The sequence below is a fragment of the Cicer arietinum genome, chromosome 4 (genome assembly GCF_000331145.2).
Source record: "Cicer arietinum cultivar CDC Frontier isolate Library 1 chromosome 4, Cicar.CDCFrontier_v2.0, whole genome shotgun sequence".
Classification (NCBI taxonomy): Eukaryota; Viridiplantae; Streptophyta; class Magnoliopsida; order Fabales; family Fabaceae; genus Cicer; species Cicer arietinum.
Window position 1 is genome coordinate 32,880,221 of NC_021163.2, and position 20,711 is coordinate 32,900,931.

The following is a 20,711-nucleotide window of genomic DNA, read 5'->3' on the forward strand; positions in this document are numbered from 1 at the left end:
GGGGAGAATTTGAATGAATTTAACTTGTGCTTATGCTTATCTTATCATGTATACTGAAAATTGAATCTGAAAATTGAAATTGAAATGAATTATGAATTCTATAATTCAGGGGGAGTTTTAAATAAGAGTTATTATAAATTTAAGTTTTAATTTTGAAATGTAAACTCAAAGTTAAATTGTATGTTTGTCATTTAATCAAAAAGGGGGAGATTGTAAGATATATGCCTCCTTGACTATGATTTTGATATAACTTCCAAACATACAATGTATATGCATTATGCCTCCTTGACTAATAGTTTGGGTTGAGATAAATTTCATGAAAGAATCAAACACTACACTTGGACAAATCTTGGATCTCAAGCAATCAAGCAAAGATTGATCATATCATACAAGGCTTGAAGATTATGTGTAAATTTGTCTATTGTTCATAGTGTTTATTAGTTAGATTCATCATTGTGATTTCACACATATAATATTTGCCAATTAAAACTAAAATCATAAAATAAGTGTGTTAATCAATCAATTGGTTAATCGATTTTCTGATTCATAGAACAAAGTTTTCACTGAGTTAATCGATTAGCAAATCAATTACTTAAATGTTTTTTATCAGACCTGTGTTCTATGATTAAAAGAAATCGATTGGACAATCGATTGATATACTTTTCTTAAGTTACAAGCTTTCTACTAATCAATTAGTTAATCGATTGCATGAATGAATTAGTTCATCATTTATTAGTAAATATTGCATAATCGATTGGCACATCGATTTTAATTAAATATATGAGTTACAGGGACAAATCAGTCGATTGACAAATCGATTTGATTAAGTGTCTGAGTTACAGGGACAAATCAGTCGATTAGCAAATCGATTTGATTAAGTGTATGAGTTATAGGGACAAATCAGCCGATTGGCAAATCGATTTGATTAAGTGTTTGAGTTACAAGGAGAAATTAGCCCATTGCCAAATCGATTATGTTAATGAAAGTGAATCGACTGAGTAATCGATTGTTTGATCTCACATTTTGAACAAAACAATTATAATCGATTATTCAATCGACTCTAATATGAACCGAGTATCAGTTTCTGATATATGCATTGAAAAAATCGATTAGCAAATCGATAAGTTCATCTATTTCAAGAATTCCAAGAAAAACAAGAAATGCGAAATCGATTAGGAAATCGATTGATCTGGTAATACGCATTAATAAAATCGATTGGGAAATCGATTTGTCTGAAGTTTTTCTGAAACTATATAAACTGAATCAATCACAATTTTTAGAATATATAGAAAGAACTGAAAGAATTTCATTAGCTTTTCGAAAAATACACTTTGAGAAAAATTATTGTAACTCACAAACATTATTGGCAAATACTTAGTGTGAGAATTCATTGTGATTGAATCAAGTGTTTTAGTCTTTTTGAAAGAACCATCTTTGTAAAAGAAAGAGAGTGGAAATCCAGTATTGTGAAACTGGTGGTCATCTTTTAGAGTGTGTGTGATCATCTAAAAGAGATCTCAATTTGATCTTGCTAGAGCTTGATGATTAGTTCTTCAGGATAGATTGGTTGTTGTTGGAAATCCAGTATTGTGAAATTGGTGGTCATCTTTTAGAGTGTGTGTGATCATCTAAAAGTGATCTCAATCTGATCTTGCTAGAGCTTGGTGGTTAGTTCTTAAGGATAGATTGGTTGTTGTTGTAGATTGATGTTGAGTTAGATGTATAGGCATTGAAGTGCTGGAAAGTCTGTAAACATACTCAAATCATTTCTAGTAAAGGTTGTAATCAGTAAGTGATTTCGGGACTGGATGTAGACTATCGAATAGATAGTCGAACCAGTATAAAAATCCATGGTGCACACTTCTCTATCTTTATACTCTTTATCTTGATAATACATGTGTTCTTGAATCTCAGTTTTTAATAAGTTTTGAATATATTATTGTTAAATTGGAATTAATATTAAACAAGTTGGTTTTAATATTAAGTTCATCACTTAGGAAGGAATTGGATAATCTGATTAATAATATTGTGTACAACTTCCTAAGGATAGAGGCCATTCCACCAACACCATTTATTATAGATTTTAGGATCAAACTTGTGAGTGTGTTCTTAGTTCAATTATAAATCTATTTTTGTAGGATTTAAAGAGGGTATTTACCGTCTATTTATCTTATTTTATAGTTTTGATTTCATCTTCTTATTATTTATGATATTTTCATAATTGATCATGAGATGATAAAATAAGTCCAATTGATCAAATCTATTAAGTTTTTAATGCAAAAAAAAAATATATCAAGTTTAATATTCCAATTAATGAGTAAGGTTTGTTGCACACTGCAAAGTATGAATTTTATGATAACAAAATGTTGCCAAAAAAAAGGGGAAAAGTTGTTGGCAAAGAAGGGGAATATTGTTGAAAAAATTAGGATATTCTTGTTATCATGAAGAGGCTAAACGGGGAAGGAAAAAAATAAGGGACCCAAACATTAGAAACAAAATCGGAGAAGTAGAAGAAATTAGAGAGAGAAAATAACAACAAACATTTTGGAAAGTAAAGAGTGTTTTTCGTTGGAGTAAAGTGTCTCAAATTTTGGTGCAAAAGATCATACTCTTTGAGCGTTTTTATTTTTCTTTTCCTTTAATTGATGAACACTTCTATTATTTACTTTATTTTCTTTATGTCAATGAGTAACTAAGCTCTCTTCTAGAATTTTTGGTGAATCTTGTGATTAAGATACCTTTTTACTATGTCTTAGTTTTAAATTCTAATTCTATTTTAGATTTTTGTTGTTTATCTCAATTAAATTATTCCATTGTTTTATTTACATGTTTGGAATGACCAACCTTTGCATGCCTTAATCAATCAATTGACTAGTTACCAACTACAATTAATTGGTAGATCTATAGGATAATTGAGATTAAGATTCATGTATGATGAAACATAGATACTAATCTTTCAATCATTCAACCTCTTGGTTCTTTATACTTTCTCTTAATTATATTTTTTGTATGATCAATCAAAGAATTAATTTAGGGAAAATAATATTACATTGAATGAAGAAACTTTTTTAATAGTTTTAAATAGAGATTGATATTTGAGAAAATGAATAAGAAATTTTATAAAACTAGGACTTGAGGTATTGATATTACAAGTGAAACCATGACCCTAGGTTTACTTTTCATTAATTCAAAGTTGTGTTGCTATATACCCTCATTAAAACTTTTATGTTATCGTTACATTTTTTGTTATCGCGAACCAACAATATTTTCCATTAGTCTAAATAATATAAAATCTTGATTAATTTGGTAGTTGTTAAATTAACCTATGTGGATACGATAAACTTTTATACTACAACTTGGCAAATCCGTACATTTGCGGAATTTTGCACAACATTCAACCTATTTCAATAATAATGTTTTGATCTGATCCAAAACAAATCATCATTATCATTTTATTGTAAACATCATCAAGTTTGTTTAGTTGAGAGAAAATTTGAGTGACTTGTTGTAAGTATCATCAAGTTTGTCTAGTACAGCGAAAACTTGAGTTATTTGTTTAAGCCTGTTGAGGTTAAGAAAATACAATTGTATAGTCAAATGTCATTAAAGGAAGAAGATTAAGTTGAGAGGTTATACTGGGTTAGCTAACATTGGGTGAACCAAAATATTTTCTTTTATATGATTTCCTTAACCTTATCTTTTATTATTTCACTGAATCACACTACTATCGACTTAAAATATAATTAGTTTCTCGTACCTACTCAAAACACAAGTAGGTTCATCATACTGATCTAACATTTCCAAGTTTTATCTTGAAAAATAATTTTAAAGTGCAGATTTTAAAGGGTCCCAATTTAAACTCCCTTTTTAAAAAAAAAAATTTATATTCACTTCACCACACATCTATATGAATTGAATAAATTGAAAAGTACTTATTTCATTACTGATTGGTAAAGGTACACACTTATGTTTAGCAAGCTCACACACCTCACAATGACGACTCTCTACATCTATTTTCTTAAAAAAACAGAAAAAGGAAATACTTGCTTAATGACTCTAAATGAAGGATGGCTAAGGCGAAAGTGGTATAGAAGAAGGTGAAAATGTGAGGGTAAAAGTGTCATGTATCCTATATTGGTTAAAGGTATATCTGAAGCATTAAGTCCAAAATAAAAGCTAATGTACCTAATTATTGAGTAAAGATCTCAAATTTTCTAGTTCATCTTGGTTTCGTTGAATCATATCTTCTCAAATTTCTTAACTAGTAGTTGTTGCTATGTGTGCTTGACCTCTCTTTCTTCCTTACTCTTTGTCTAGGTTTAGAGAGCCCCATTCTCTACTAGGTGGCTTGCCATTCAATTTCCAGCAATTTTGACCAGACTGGTGAGGATTATTGCAATAGGTACACCACACTCCTTCAAATTTATTCTCCATATAGGTTCGTCCTCTTTTCTTTTGGTCAACCATCATAGTCGAATTCTTCTCAGCTAGAATTGTTGAGCTTTCTATAGGTGGGACTGTCAACATTAGTCCCCTTCTACTTCCTTCACTCCTCAATACAGCTATTAACTTAGTAACTCCGGATACCTTCTCCTTAGCAAGGATTTTCACTCTAACTTGATCAAAGTCAGAGTTAAACCCCACCAAAAAACGCTAGACTATATCATGATCATTGTACTCCTTGAGTAATGTAGCATCTAACGAACACTTGATTTTTATAACTCTGTAATGCTTCAACTCCATCCACAAAGCTTTGAGATTATTTGCATACTCAATAATAGTCTTGTTTCCCTATTTAGGAGCCACATTTTTCACCTTCACATCACATATTTGGCTGCATATTTAGTCTCTTCTAAGGCCTTCCAAATCTCCTTTGTAGTGCCGAGATCATTGAATCTGATAACCATTAGAGATGACAATACAACCCGCACCTACAATTATCCACCCCAACCCATCCCGATTTGGATGAGAAAAATTTGCTTTGATTGGTGTGGTTTTCTCAGAAATAAAAACTCAGTGGTGAAAACGAGTTTCGAGTATTAATATCCACCTGAACCATCCCGACTAGTAATATTTGATGACTCTTTATCGTATGCATATTTTTCATTATTTTTAGTCTTATCTACCTTTAATTATTAGTCAATTTAAGAATTTAGTTTATATATTTTGTTGATTTTAGTTCGTGTATTTAATAAAATGTTTATGTTTTTATTTCCTTGATTAAGTAGATATTTTTCGTAATTTTGCGTTGTTTCCTTGTTTTAATGCAGTGCTAAATTTTGGTGAGAAATCAACATGACCTATATAGAGTATTTCGCCATATATTGAGTTGTAGATATCCAATTGGAGTCAAACCAAGTGAAAATAAAATTTAAGATCCATAGCTACAACTTTTATGAAGACACCGGAACCTAATTCAGATTCAAAAGAGGAGAAAAGGGCAGAAAACATCAAACATAAGAAGTTGTGCGCCTGAAGCGCAATAGCTGCGTCCCGAGCGCATTTCCACGCTGAAGTTTAGAGATCTTTTTTACTATTGGAAGTTTAGAGACTTCTGCCCTAGTAGAGAAACTCAAAGACGGTCGTATCTAACACCATTGGAGCAGTTTTATCAATAATCATTCATGAATCTTTCATGTAATTCCTCTCTAATCTATATCTTTTATATCCATGTCGTGAGTAACTAAACCCTATTTGTTAGGGATGAGTGTAACAAGATGAAACCCTTATTTTTCTGATTTGATTTCTATTTATATAAACGAGTTTAATGAATTACTTTTCTCATATATGTGCTTAATGTTTTTTATAGTTTGGTCAACGTTAAAATGTTCTACGATTCGTATTTTGAAACGGAAGTTGACTTTACGAATTCTTGAAATGAGAAATTCATGAATTTGTAGTCTAGGGATAGATGCAGGTCATGAAACTAATTAAATTAGCTGCAAAGGAAATAATTTAACAAGAGAATTCATGTACGGTAAGGCTTAATTCAAATACTAAATCTACTAAGGAATTAGGTGTTACTTTGGAATTAAATGTTTTTTCACTAAGACATTAGGGCAAGAATAATAAATAGAATTCGGTAATAATTCAATAAAGGAATTCAGTAACTAGGATCAAATTAGACAACAAGGTTGAATTCGAAGTGAAACTCATCCCCAACATTTTTCTTATTATAAAGGATCAATTTTATTACCATTGTTAATTTCAATTATAATTTCAATAAATTCGGGAACTTTTTGTTCAATTTTTGTAATTAAATATAATTCGATAGTAAAACGCAATCCTTGAGTTCGACACTCGGTACTACAGTTTATTATTACTTGCAATATTTCAATACACTTGTTGAAACACCATCAAGTTTTTGGCGTTGTTGTCAGGGACTGTCATATCACTATATAGTTATAATTTATTTACTTAATTGAAATTTTTTGCTCTGCAATAAAATTTTTGCTTTTATTTTATTTTTAATTTTGAAAAAAATTATGTTTTAAAACTGTTTTAGTTTTACTTAATTATTTATTTTTCTTTATTTTAAAATTGTTCATTACTCACAATTTGTCTAACCTTTGATGTGAGGCCAGTCCTCAGCTAAACTTTTCTTTGATCCAGAAATTGAAAAAACAGCGAAAGCAAATCGAAAAGAGGTTTGAGAAAGAAGACAAATGGAAACACAATTAGCGGTGGAAGAAGAGGATTTTGAGGATTTCTTCATTTTTGCGTAAATGGTCGATCCACCACCACCTGAATGCACCCTCAGCGAGTATGGGAATCGAAATCGAAACTTTGCTGAATTGGCTATCCATAACCCACCGATTACAGTCAACAAGTTTGAAGTGAGCCATGCTCTATATCGAGAGTTGAAGGAGATTCACTTTTCCGGTAAGCATAACAAAGACGCCAATAAACACCTCACGAACTTCTTTGAATTATGTGAAACAATGAAAGTGGATGGTTGTTCTGAAGAAGGCAAGATGTTGAAATTATTTCCATTATCATTGAAAGAAGATGCTAAGCATCACCACATGGAATGACCTTGAAGATAAGTTCTTGGAACAATATTTTCCCCCAGCTGTGTTCGTTAGAAAGAGGCAAGAGATTTCTAGTTACAAACAGAAAGAGGGAGAATCTCTTCGTGACACTTACAGAAGGTTCAAGAGATTACTAGTAGGATGCCCCAATCATGCTTATGAAGACACTGCCCAGATGCAAATATTCTGTAATGGTTTGAGGCCTAACACTAGAACTATGTTGGATGCTACAACAGGGGGTTCTTTGAATTACAAGACCGCATTAGAAGCACGCAAAATTATCGAGATCATGGCGTCAAATGAAAAAAGGATGTTGTATGACAGAGGTGGTGGATCAACAAGTGGTATACTAGAATTGAATGTTATGGATGTTGGGTTGGCTCAAGAGAAGGTGCTCTCAAAAAAAATAGATGTTATCTCCGTTGAGATAAAGAAGGGAATAGCAACTCTTAATATGCAACCCAAGTGGCCCCTGTCAAATTATTGAAACATATTGGTTGTGACTTTTGTGGGGGAGCACATAAAAATGGAGCTTGTAAAGTACCGGATGATGATGATACATAAGAACCAAAAGAGGTGCACTTTATGGGTAACAATGGGAAGAAGAATAATCCCTACTCTGGTACGTACAATCCGGGTTGGAGAAATCATCCAAATTTTCATGAAAAGATCAACAGGGTGGATCTCAAGGTCAACACATAGGTCATGCAAAATCACTCAGCCTCAATAAAGAATCTGGAGACCTAACTAGGTTAACTTGCTTAAAAAATAGCACAAAAAGCACCAAGAAATTTGCCTAGTGACACAGTTCTGAATCCGTGAAATAATGTCAATGTTGTGATAATAAGGAGTGGCAAGGTAAGTGAAATAGTACCACCTAAAGCCACAAAGAGTTGGAGTACTTCAACTTCAACCCACTCGGAAGAAACGGTCACCCTGACATCAGTTGAGGAGCACATCGCTCTTGAAAAGGAGGAAGAACCTATGGTGCAGAAAAAGAAGGTTTTGCCAAAGTCTGAAATTTGTCTTCCATTCCCTCAAAGATTAAGAAAGGAAGAAACTAAAAAACAATTGGGTAAGTTTCTTGATAATTTTAAAAAATTGCAAATTAACATTCCTTTTGCAGAAGCGCTAGAGCAGATGTCGGCTTACATTAAGTTCATGAAGGAGATTCTGTTAAAGAAAAGAAAAATTGGTAGTGAAACGATGATGCTTACCGAAGAGTGCAGTGTTATTCTAAAAAGGAAGCTGCCACCGAAGCTCAAGGATCCTGGAAGCTTCTCTATTCCTTGCGCTATTGGGGATAGAACTTTTGGGAAACTCGTGTATGGTCTTGGGGCTAGTGTGAGTCTTATGCCCCTTTCCATATACAAAAGTTTAGGCATTGGAAGATTCAAAGACACAGTTGATGTTACAGTTTGCAGATCATTCATGAAACACCCCTATGGGATGGTGGAAGATATGTTGGTCAAAGTAGATAAGTTCATTTTTCCAGTTCATTTTGTGGTACTAGACATGGAGGAAGACAATGATATCCCTTTGATCTTGGGAAGACCATTCCTAGCAACATGGAGAGTTATGATTGATGTGGCGGATGACACCTTAACCTTTAAGGTAAATGAGGAAACAGTTACATTCAATAATCTAAAAGCCATAGAGCATTCAAACAAAAGAGAAGGGTGCAACCGAATTGAGATTTTCAATTCGATAATCAATGAAGAAGTTGAACATCAAGGACCCATTCTGTAGTTAGAAAGAGTTTTACGCTTACCCCAAGATGTTGTTAAAGATAATGAAGATCCAAGAGTAAAAGAAAGAGACGCTACTGGTTGAACTCAAGCAATTGCCACCTCACTTGAAATATATATCCCTTTGTGAGAAAGATGATATGTTCTTTGTGTCATTTAATACACCTTGACAATGGTTGAGGCGTCAAGGTATGCTTCATGGGAGACAACCCATAGGTTGAGGTAACTTTTATTTTTGCAATCTTATTTTTTATTTGAATTTGTTTCTTTTTAATTGTGTGTAAATGTGCACTATGATGAAGAATTTTTAACAACTTGAAGCTAGTCTTAAACTATTTGTTTCAGATTTTGAAATTTAAACTCTATTTATTTGCTTATATAATTGCTCAATTCGATAAGTTTCACTAATGCATGCATTGTTGATTACTCATTGGTTGTCGAAGTCTCACTTGCCATTTTAAAAAAAAAACTAAATAAATTTTGTAGTGGCATGTTTGGCATCATTTATATAGTTCATACTCTTTCTTATTATCCTAGTTATGAGCTTTTGAGCCTAAAAACTTTAATTCTTTGTTGTGTGATTATCCGAACATGTTTTATCCCTTCAGAACTTCCACTAATTCTGACTTGTATCACTTGTAATTTATGCATACACTGAGGCAATTTTGTTTGTTCGTTTGACCCTTTCTAACAACCCTATGAAAATTTTATCCTTTGCTAGCCCCTTTGAGTCTAACCCTTTTATTTCGGTTACTAGCCACATTACAAGCCAAAAACCTGACTTTAATTAAATCATCTTACTTGGAGTTCGGTAGAAAAAAAAATTATCATCTTGATAAAATTCTAAGTTTGGGGTTGCTCATGAGATATAAATCTTTTAAGTTTGAGGTGGTGATTCTCACAAAAAGAAGAAGAAAAAAAAAAGAAAAAAAATTTAAAAGAAAAAAAAATATAGTTTTCGTAAATTGATAAATAACATCTTCTTAGTTCTTTTGTCAATGGTTGAGAATGTCCACCATAAAATGTGGAGAGAAAAAAATAAAAGAGGGAGAATAATTTGAAAATTTCTGTCTAACTACAAGTAGTAACACCTACTATCCCAAAATGTCCTACCCTTACCTAAACCTCATTACAAATCGAAAGTCCTTCCAATGTGTATGTGTTTGTTGAATTGTGATTGCTAACTAGAATTTTTTCAAGCATATGGTAGCGTGATGCATGTTCTAGGATTTGAGTGATAAATTCATAACCCTTGCTAAACACTTGAGAGAAATTTTGGTGAGATTGTGTGAAGAAAGAGTTGAACTTGATGAATGAATGCTAAAGTGTACAAATTGTGTGTGTGTGTGTTTTTTTTTTTTTTTTTGTAAGTAACCATGGAGTATGATGAATATTTTGTAGTAGTTGGAACTTTGAGAATTGATTTTGATTTGATTTGAGAACTTGAGTTTAAGTTTGATTTTAATTGTACCAAATCTGAAAAATTAATTGTTGCTTGGGGACAATCAATAAATTAAGTTTGGTGTTGTGATGACTCTTCATCATATGCATATTTTTCATTGTTTTTAGTCTTATCTATCTTTAATCATTTGTTAATTTAAAGATTTATTTGATATATTTTGTTGATTTTAGTTTGTGGATTTAATAAAATGTTTATGTTCTTATTTCTTTGATTAAGTAGATACATTTCGTAGTTTTGCGTTGTTTCCTTGTTTTAATGCAGTGCTGAATTTTGGGGAGAAATCAACATGCCCTATATAGAGTATTTGAGTCATATTTGGAGTTTTCCATGTCCAATTTGAGTCACACCAAGTGCACATGAAAGTTAATAATCATAGATACAACTTTCATGAAGATACCAAAACAAAATTCAGACTCGAAAAAGGAAAATAAATGCAGTATAAGTCAGACAACATATGTTGTGCGCCTGAAGCGCAAAAACCTATGCCTAGGTGCATTTCGGCCTTCCTGACTCTGTCCACTTGCGCATGAGGCGCGTGGCACACGGTTGAATGTTTAAAAATGTGTGTTTTTTTCCTCACTTTCTATGGATCTTTTTGACTATTGGGAAGTTTGGAGACTTGTACCCTAGCAGAAAAACTCAAAGACGACCGTTTCCAACACCATTGGAGCAGTTTTATCAAGAATCATTCATGAATCTTTCTTGTAATTCTTCTCTAATCTCTATATTTTATATCTCTGTCATGAGTAACTAAACCCTATTTGTTAGGGATGAGTGTAACAACATGAAACCCTTATTTTTCTAATTTGATTTCTAGTTATGTGAATGAGTTTATTGAATTATTTTTCTCATCTAAGTGCTTAATGATTTTTATTTCTTGATCAACATTAAAATGTTCTACGATTCGTATTTTGAAACAGAAGTGGACTTTACGAATGCTTGAGATAAGAAATTCATGAATTTGTAGTCTAGGGATAGATGCAGGTCATGAAACCAATTAAATTAGTTGCAAGACAATAGTTTAACAAGAGAATTCTTGTACGGTAAGGCTTAATTCTAATCTTAAATCCACTAAGGAATTAGGGGTTACTTTGGAATTAAAGGTTCTGTCACTAAGACATTAGGGCAAGAATAATAAAGAGAATTCGGTAATAATTCAATAAAGGAATTCAGTAACTATGATCAAATTAGACATCAAGGTTGGATTCGAAGTGTAACTCATCTCTGACATTTTTCTTATTATAAATGATCAAATTTATTACAGTCGTTAGTTTTAAATATTATTTCATTCAAATAAGAAACTTTTTGTTTAATTTTCGTAATTAAATATAATTCAATAGTAAAACGCAATCCTTGAGTTCGAAACTCGGTACTACCGCTTTCATTATTACTTGCAACGAACTAGTACACTTGCTGTAACGCCATCAAATATCCACCAGATTAATCTTCGTTAGTAATATTATTGTTATTTTAAAATTTGATATACATGTATATATTCAATATATTTAATATTTTTTAAAATATTAAAAGTTATAATCTCCTGTATATAGAAAATATGATTTTAATATTTTTTTAATTTTATTATTGTATAATATTTATTATTTTATTATATTAATTATAATAAATATGATTTTAAAATTTTTTATTTTATCTATATGAATTGATGCGGTGCAGGGAATTTTGAACTCCATCGCGGGTGGGGATGGGGAGTTAAATTTCACATTCGATAAGAAACAGGGACTGGTACAGGTTTTCCCCGACTAATTGAGTGTGGGGTGCGGAGGCAAAAACCCATCCCTGCCATACCCTGTTGTCATGCCTAATAACCATGCCATGATCATAGAATCGTATTTACCTTTAGGGGTTCATCTGCTATGTTTTCCGCGATCCTCTTACCTTTCGAAAAAGTTCACAGAAGTTGAAACCACTTTAAATAGTTCTTCTCATATGTGAATAGATGAGATATTTTTCAATTTTTCTTGGGATTTACAATTTACAGAGAGAAAAAAAAGGTGGCAAACGGCTGCTTGGAGGGCGGCTTGGAGGAGTTAAGAAAGATGATCTTAGAGGAAGGACAAAGGAGTTGTCTAAGTATTCACCCTAGAGCCATAAAGATGTATAAGGACCTCAAGAAGATATTTTGGTGGCCTAAAATGAAAAAAGATGTTGCTGAGTTTGTGTATGCTTGTTTGACCTGTCAAAAGTCTAAGATAGAACACCATAAACCTTTAGGCTTGATGCAACCTTTGAGTATTTCCTACTGGAAATGGGATACCATCTCTATGGACTTTGTTGACGGCTTGCTTGGGACTCCAAAAAGGTATGATAGTACTTGGGTTATTGTGGATAGATTAACTAAATCTACTCACTTTATTCTGATAAACATAACTTATTTTATGGAAAGGTTTGCTGGAAAATACATAAAGGAATTTTTGAAGTTGCATGGAATCCCATCAAGTATAGTGTCAGATAGAGACCCTAGATTTACCTCTAAGTTTTGGGAAGGTTTACAAAGCGCTTTAGGTACGAACCTTAGGATGAGTTCAGCCTACCACCCATAAACAGATGGGCAAACTGAACGAACTAATCAATCCCTAGAAGACTTGTTGAGAGCTTATGTGTTGGAACAAAATGGAAGTTGGGATAGCTTTTTACCACTTATAAAGTTTACATATAACAATAGTTTCCACTCTAGCATTGCAATGGAAACTTTTGAGGCGTTGTATGGGAGAAGGTGTAGGACCCCTCTGTGTTGGTTTAAGACGGGCGATAACCTTGGGCTAGAACCTTAGATTGTTCAACAGACTATTGATAAAGTAAAAATGATCCAGGAAAAGATGAGAGCGCCTTAGAGTAGGCAAAAGAGTTACCATGATAAAAGAAGGAAAAACCTCGAATTTCAAGAAGGTGATCATGTATTTCTCAGAGTTATTCCAACAACTGGGGTTGGTCGGGCATTAAAAATGCGAAAGCTTACTCCATGATTTATATGACCTTACCAAATTCTTAAACATGTTGGTAACAACATATTAGATCGCGTTGCCTCTGACTCTTTCTAATCTTCATAGTTTCTTTCACATGTCTCAACTTCGTAAATACATTCCCGATCCTTCACATGTGATTGAGTCAGACAAAGTCGAAATAAAAGAGAATCTATCTTTTGAGACCTTACCGCTATGGATTGAAGACCGAAAAGTCAAAGAATTAAGGGGTAAGACGATTTCATTGATTAAGGTTGTCTGGGGAGGTGCTACTGGTGAAAGTGCTACGTGGGAAGTAGAAAGTTAAATGCGTGATACTTACCCAGAGCTGTTTTTTTCAGGTAAATTTCGAGGATAAAATTTGGCTTACAGGGGGAGAAATGTAACACCCAATTTCTTATTACTATATTTTAGTAATATAATAATAATAATTTATTATTATTATTATTTTATTATTTATTATTATTATTATTATTGTATGTGTGTTTGATATAATTGATAATTTTTTGTGTTACTTTAAAATTTATCTAAACTATTAGTAATAAAAATATTTTTATTTATTTTTCCTTAAAATCAAATAAATATAGTAATAATAAACAAATAAATAAAAGAAACTAAAAACACCACTCTTTAGCGGTACCTTCTTAACCAAACTCCGATGCACTGTTACCCTAGCTAATCTAGTTGGCAAATATACACATATATATAGATAGCTAAAAGCAAAGTTATTCCTATCGCACCAAACCTTCCTTTCCAATTCCTCCAACAAGCCAGCCATAGTCACCTCTCCACACACCGATCTTTGTCTTTCGGTCATGATTTTGTCGGCTACTACTATCGGATTAAAGAATCAAGCATATATTTTCTTTTTACATGATTTTTAATCTTCTCGGTTAATTTCTTGCCATTTTTAAATTATTTGCGAACATCCACTGTCTATGCTATTGTTATTTGGATTTTTTTTTCCGATCATATAATGTATCGCCTTTTCTGTTTTAGTTGATTTTTTTTTTTACAATCATGATTAACATTAATAATTTTTTTTTGTTTGAATATCAACTATTTATAAAATGATATTTTGATCTCATGTGTAATGTGTTTTGAATTAAATTGTAAACCGTCTCTAAAGTAGCATAATTGTTCCCTATGTTTTTACAAGTAGTAGAATTGTTACGTTGTACTGAAATTTATTTGGTAAATTCAACTGAATATCTAAATCTATTGATACTAAAATCTTATATAATATAATTTTTGTTAGGAAATTCTTATTGGAATGGTGTTGCAAATAGTAAACAATTTACTTACCTATCGTACCAAATAATTCATCTGTATTTGGTTATTATGTTGTTTTATTTCTTTTGCAAACTATTAGAGAAGGTGGTTGGCGAAGACACGACACATTAAATAAGCAGAACGACATTGTTTGGAAAAATCATCAATCAAAGTAAGGGATGAGAGGAGGTTTGATTTTATGAGTATTAAATAACGTTGGATGAACGAGAATACCGACATTGTGAGTAGTGTAAACCAAATATTGGGATTTTATTGTGAGTCGTAAGTTGCAGGTGATGACTAGTACCATCAGAGAAACGAAAGTCATCGTGTCTTGAAGACTCTTATTATATGCATTATGTTCACGTTATTTTGAGCGTATTTTATTTTGGGAATTCTCGCTCTGATAGTGACATTGGGTTGAGACTACATTTGCACTTAATATTAAACTTATGTATGTGTACTTTAAAAAGGATTTTGTTGTCTGATATTATGATTTCGAGTTGTTAAGTTTGATGGAAATTTTGAATTTATGTGACATGTTCATGATTACGTGATACTCTTTACTTTAATAAAAAAAATGTTTGGAAGTTTATATATTTATTTATTTGAAGAATTTCATTGATTTAAAAATAAGATAATTAATTTATCTTTTATTTGGAGTTTAGAGTGTCACAAATGCAGCAAACAAACTTTAGAGATTACAAAAAGACTGCAATGATGGTAGAGCCACAATGACGGTGGCAAAAGTTTACTGCAATAAAGGAAGTTCAGGTTTATGTGTAAGAGAGCCTTAAACCAAGAGTTCAGATATCATCTCAAAAATTAGGGTAAAATATTTTATTGAATTGAAATATGTTAACAATATATCTGATACATATACAAGAATACTAAGATGAATAAGGAAAATATAATCGGTACTCTTATAGAACCAAATCCTTGTAAGTGAAGGATAATTATTTTGTTAACAATGATAAACACTAAGTATAAATACTAAGTTGTGGACTACTTTTTACAATAGATCCCAAAATGATAAACATAAAAGGGAAGAAGATGAAAGAGGAGGAAGACAAAGAATCCACTAGGGTTTCATAAACCAAATAAATAAAAAGCTTAGTGTGATAGGGTCACAATAAATATATATATATATATATATAAGAGAATAGAAAAGTCTAAAATACCCTTGCTACTAATATATACTTATCTAATATTTTTAACAATAAAACAAATAGATTTTGACGAGTATAAATAATCACACATATATTTAATGGTGTAAAGGATGTGATATACTATAGTATTGAAATATGATTCAAAAACAGAAGACAATATATCTGCATATGTGACTCCATCCATCACATAAGGCTACATTTGATTAAAAATTGATACTTTCAATCTAATGTTCAAGTTTTAAATTTTAAACACTTGATTGAATAAATTGATAATAGTAAAATAAAGGCATATAGAATACATACAACATGCAATTGATTCTTAAAGAGCAAGTGTTATAGGAAAATTGAAAGAAACAACTAGACATGTGAATGGACGAGCAGAGGTGTCATATGGAGCAGCAACAGCTAGAAACAAATTAATAAAACCAGAACTAGAAATACATGTATACGATGAAGCATGAATATTGATACAGTTATCAAACAGAAAAACATGACGTTGACACCAACAAGGATAATAATTTGAGAAAATGAATTAATTAAATGTAATCAGTATATCGGTATTATGTCGATGTTGAATATTGACGCATGTCAAACAATAAAAGACGCCTTCGATTAAAATTGTCGGTTTTACAAAGCATTTATACACCTTACATGAGGCAGTTTTTTAAAAAGTTCTCCTCGTTTTCTTTTTGTTATCATGCTCTTGAAAAAAATGTATTGGAGACTGAGTTATTATGTATTGGTTGTTTGACACTTGCAACAAATACAACATTTAAATGAGTTGATTGGGTATATTATTATTATTATAAAGATAAAGATAGTTAGTTGGCTTAATACCATAATTTTCCTTTGATTCTTCAAAACCACTTCTTTATTTTTTGTTCTTTTCCATCCATACATTACCTATCAGCTCTATTTTATTAAGGCAATAGCTAGCTTCACTTTTATGCAATTCTTTTATCATAATTTCTGCATGCAAAACATACGCACATATCATTTATAAAAGTAAAGACATGCAAGCTATTTAGTCTCTGTAAAAAAGTACTAAAGATATATGACATATCGATTGATTTTTTACACCAATGCAATTTTTAATACTTTGACATAAATAATGTTCTTCTAAAATAAAAAATATCATTTAAATTAACTTTGAGTTTTTACTCTAATAATTAACTTCAAAATCAAAAACAAAATTTCAACCTTAAATTTAACGGTTAATTATTATGTTATTCATTTCAAATGATTAATTTCAAAAAGTAGACAACAATACTACTATACATATATGGAAAATTAACCTCTTGGATCGTAGGAAATTAACCATCGAAATAGTAGGAATTTGTTTTCAATTTTTATCACTGATTTAATCATTGAAATAAAAAGAAATGGAAATTTTATTTGATAAAATAGGAAATAACTCCGTTGAATTAATACAAATAACTATATCTCAAGTTCTTCAAATAACAAATAACTATATGATAAACATCAAAATTATAAACAATTCTCTACTCTTCATTACCACGTCAGTTGCAATCTTCATGATGTGTTTGAAAGATCTTCTTGTCTTTAGGAAACTTGAATCTGACCACTAATGACTTGTTATTATCTTTCACTGTCGTCACTAGTTTGTTGTTAATTTGATTATCGATATCGGTTGAAAGTTTCAATATTTCATGGTCAGCGCGAGATATTTCACATAGTATTTGAGCGACATTAATAGCTTCATAATCAATTATACTTTTACCGCATCGTTTCTTCGTTTCACGGGATCTTGGCGGGGAATATTTGGTTAAGTCAGCAGCTGATAGTATTTGTTGATCGTCATAAGTATCATTCCTATTAGAGTGCAATCTCATGTGTCCATACAAAGCTTTGTTTGATGGAAAAACCTTATCACAAAAAAGACATATATGTTTCTATTTCACATCATCATAATTGTTACCACCAGCGTTTCTTGATTGGAGGTTGAACGAGCTTAGAGCGGTGCGATGTTTTGTGACCATCGAGTGTTTTTTCGGAGTTGAACGTTTTGTCACACAAATTACATTTGTGCATCATACTTGAACTATTTGTTTTCTCATTATCAACACGGGAATGATAAGTAGAAGAAGGTGAAGGATTCTTCTTCCTCATGTTCTTAGTGAAATGAAATGGAAGAAATATTCAAAGCAAAAACAATTTAAGTGAGTTCAAGGCGCGGAAATGAATAGTGAAAAGTGAAAACAATAATAACTATCAGCCGAGAAAGAGTAGGATAAACTTATCTGTGTTTTTTAAAACCTCTTATCTTTTTTTAAAACTAAAATTGTTTGTTTTGGAATATTTTGACTATTCATCTAGTAAATAGGAAAAGTTTTCTGAAAATAAAATTGAAAATGTTCTTTACTTTTATCATGATTTATAATTTTCATCTTAAAATAACTAACAATAATCGACGGCTTATATTCACTGATTTATAATGTGGATACTCATTAAGAAAATAATAATTAAAAATTATTATTAAAAATATTAATTATTTATTAACAATACTACTTAATTGATTAAAATTAATAATAAAATATAAAAAAATTATAAATATTAGGCAAAGATTTAGATAGCATTGGGACCATGCTTTTTGCTATGCTTTTTCATAGGAATGGGATTAGACTACGCTAAATTTTTTTTCCTACTTTATCTCTAATGCGGTTACTATTTCATAAATCTCTTCTATAAAAAAAATTAAAATAACTATAGTAAAATAAATGAGATTAATTTATTTAAATATTTCTTTTTTTTAAGGTTCCCAAAAAAATATACACCTATCCTATTTTATTTTTTCTTCCAAGGTTCGCATATTTGCCTTGTGATTACACGAAGGAAAAAATAATTTGACGCAGGAGGTCGCATCTAGTTGATGTATAAGGTTTTAATTTTTTTTTTAATTTAAATTATTGAATAATTATTAATTTAATAAATTAAAATAATAAAAATATTTAAAAAATCCAAATTTTATTAATAAAATCAAATAAAATACATTAAATTGAAGAAAAAAATTGCAGTGAAATAGATGTGCCAAAATAAATAACGTGTTATATAATTTTAACAACGCCCTTCTATTTTGTCAGCTTAATTTTGATGTATTTTTTTTCTTTAATTTAATGTATTTTGTTTGATGTCATTAAATAATTTACTATTTTTTATTATTTTATTTTTATTATTTTTATTTTTATTAATTTTTGTTTATGAGATTCGAAGAAAAAATAGGAAGAAGTTGTTAACAAAATAGAATTAAGTTGTTAATTTATTTGCAAAATATGAGGGATTTATTAAAATAATATAAATTTATCTATAAACTAAGATGGGTTGTTCAAATAATATAATACACTATTTATTTTGTCACATTTACTCTACCGCATTTTTTTTCTTCAAATTATCTGATTTGATTTGATTAAAAGAATTTTTTTTAAATATTTTTATTACTTTTAATTTATTAAATTAACAATTATTCAATTATTAAAATGAATATTTGTTTGTATTTAGTGACAAATGAATATTTTTGTACTTCTTATTTTTAATTTATTTTATTTTTACATTTTCTTTTACTAAAACCATTAAGCAATCAAATTAATCAAATTTTTTTCGTTATACTATATCAATTTATAACTCGTTTTTTTATGTTTGACTAGACAGGTTTAGGTGATGTGATAATAAAAGGTTGATGCATTTTGATAAGTTTATGTGATTATGATGATGTATAATTTATAATAATAATGTTATAAATTTGTGATAAGTCTATGTGATGATGTATGATTGATGAGATTGATGGTATAAGATTGTGATGAGTTTATGTGATGACATGTGATTAATGATAGTGATGTTATAATTTGTGATGAGAATATTGAAGTAACCCCATAGTTGATGAAATAATTGTGATTCCAATTTGTGTTTGAGATGACGGTCTTAATGGAGCACCATAGGTCAATAAAGGGAGAAAATTAACATTGAGAATTTGTGAAGTGGAGATTATTTTGTCATCATATAGGTAAGGTATGACAAGCCTAGTGATTATTTTGATCGTGGCGGTCTGCTGTTGAGCCAGGCAAGATTGTTAGACCTTGGAGGTATTCGGGTGGGGAATTCCTGGGTGACTTGGAGGTAGCACTCTAAATGTTAGGAGCTACCATGCAACACATGTTTACCTCGACTGTCGCGTATATGTCTCTCAGGTTGAGTTGAGGGGTGTTAACAATGAAAAGAGGAAGAAGAGAGACAACCACTCTAGGGTTTCATAATATAGAATGAACCAAACTTAAGTTAATAGGGTTACAATGAGTATATATATATATAAAAGAATAGAAATGTCTAAAATACCCTTACTACTAATATATAATAACATTATCTAAAATCTCCCCTCAAACTCACGATGCATTAACATGGAGCGTCGAGAGTTTTTCCACTAAAAAACGAAAATGTTTAATGGAATGCATCTTTGTGAACAAATCAACAATCTGTAAAGAAGAACAGTACGAATACTGGTCATCTTGGCTACATGAGCAAAAGTTTCTTCATGATCCATACCATAGTGTTGAGAGAAACCTTTGCAACAAGACATGCTTTGTAGCACTCAACTGATCCATCAGACTTAGTTTTGATCTTGTATACCCAATGAGACCCAATAACACGTTTTCTACGAGGAAGAGGTACTAATTCCCAAGTATTGGTTTTGTGCAATGCAGATAGTTCTTCTGCCATAACCTGCTGCCAAAGAGGATCAAAAACAACCTCTTTATAGGAAGAGGGCTCAGACAAAGTTGACGAGAGGGGTAACGACGAGGAGGATCAACAATCGCAGGAGGTGGTTGGACAGCCGGGGGGGACAAGAGGGATGTCACCAAAGAAGAAGCAACAATCAAGGAGAAGAACCAACAAAGAGAGAAGCAACGAAAGAAGAAGCAGAAGCCAAAGAGAGGATCATTAGCTACACCAAATAATCACAATAAAGAGAGAAACCAAACCAACAAGAAATCATATCAAATAGGCACAATCAAGAGAAGAACCAAGCCGACAAAAAA

The 20,711-nt window shown here is 31.1% G+C and overlaps 3 protein-coding genes across 3 annotated transcripts; 2 read left to right on the forward strand and 1 right to left on the reverse strand.

The window, feature by feature from the left end:
* The first annotated feature begins 6,725 nt into the window (after positions 1 to 6,725).
* Positions 6,726 to 12,345, forward strand: LOC140920036 (uncharacterized). Its single transcript, XM_073367346.1, has 5 exons — positions 6,726 to 6,969; positions 7,073 to 7,505; positions 7,880 to 8,504; positions 11,916 to 11,984; positions 12,241 to 12,345. The coding sequence occupies exons 1-5, from the start codon at positions 6,726 to 6,728 to the stop codon at positions 12,343 to 12,345; spliced, it is 1,476 nt and encodes a 491-aa protein (XP_073223447.1).
* A 10-nt stretch (positions 12,346 to 12,355) lies between these two features.
* On the forward strand, positions 12,356 to 13,529 carry LOC140920037 (uncharacterized). The gene is made up of 4 exons (XM_073367347.1): positions 12,356 to 12,561; positions 12,646 to 12,746; positions 12,925 to 12,992; positions 13,275 to 13,529. The coding sequence occupies exons 1-4, from the start codon at positions 12,356 to 12,358 to the stop codon at positions 13,527 to 13,529; spliced, it is 630 nt and encodes a 209-aa protein (XP_073223448.1).
* A 3,654-nt stretch (positions 13,530 to 17,183) lies between these two features.
* LOC101489273 (uncharacterized) lies at positions 17,184 to 17,793 on the reverse strand. The gene is made up of 2 exons (XM_004513814.1): positions 17,603 to 17,793; positions 17,184 to 17,496 (listed from the first exon to the last, which is right to left on the reverse strand). The coding sequence occupies exons 1-2, from the start codon at positions 17,791 to 17,793 to the stop codon at positions 17,184 to 17,186; spliced, it is 504 nt and encodes a 167-aa protein (XP_004513871.1).
* Positions 17,794 to 20,711: the final 2,918 nt, after the last annotated feature.

Coding starts and splice junctions, on each gene's coding strand:
- LOC140920037 (XM_073367347.1), top strand. CDS start 12,356: ATGTATAAGGACCTCAAGAAGATATTTTGGTGGCCTAAAATGAAAAAA. Junction 12,562..12,645: donor TTGCTTGGGACTCCAAAAAG/GTATGATAGTAC, acceptor TTTTATGGAAAG/GTTTGCTGGAAAATACATAA. Junction 12,993..13,274: donor AAGGTGTAGGACCCCTCTGT/GTTGGTTTAAGA, acceptor ACAACATATTAG/ATCGCGTTGCCTCTGACTCT.
- LOC101489273 (XM_004513814.1), bottom strand. CDS start 17,793: ATGAGGAAGAAGAATCCTTCACCTTCTTCTACTTATCATTCCCGTGTT. Junction 17,497..17,602: donor CCAATCAAGAAACGCTGGTG/GTAACAATTATG, acceptor GCACTCTAATAG/GAATGATACTTATGACGATC.
- LOC140920036 (XM_073367346.1), top strand. CDS start 6,726: ATGGTCGATCCACCACCACCTGAATGCACCCTCAGCGAGTATGGGAAT. Junction 7,506..7,879: donor ATGCAACCCAAGTGGCCCCT/GTCAAATTATTG, acceptor TGTGATAATAAG/GAGTGGCAAGGTAAGTGAAA. Junction 11,985..12,240: donor TCGATAAGAAACAGGGACTG/GTACAGGTTTTC, acceptor TACAATTTACAG/AGAGAAAAAAAAGGTGGCAA.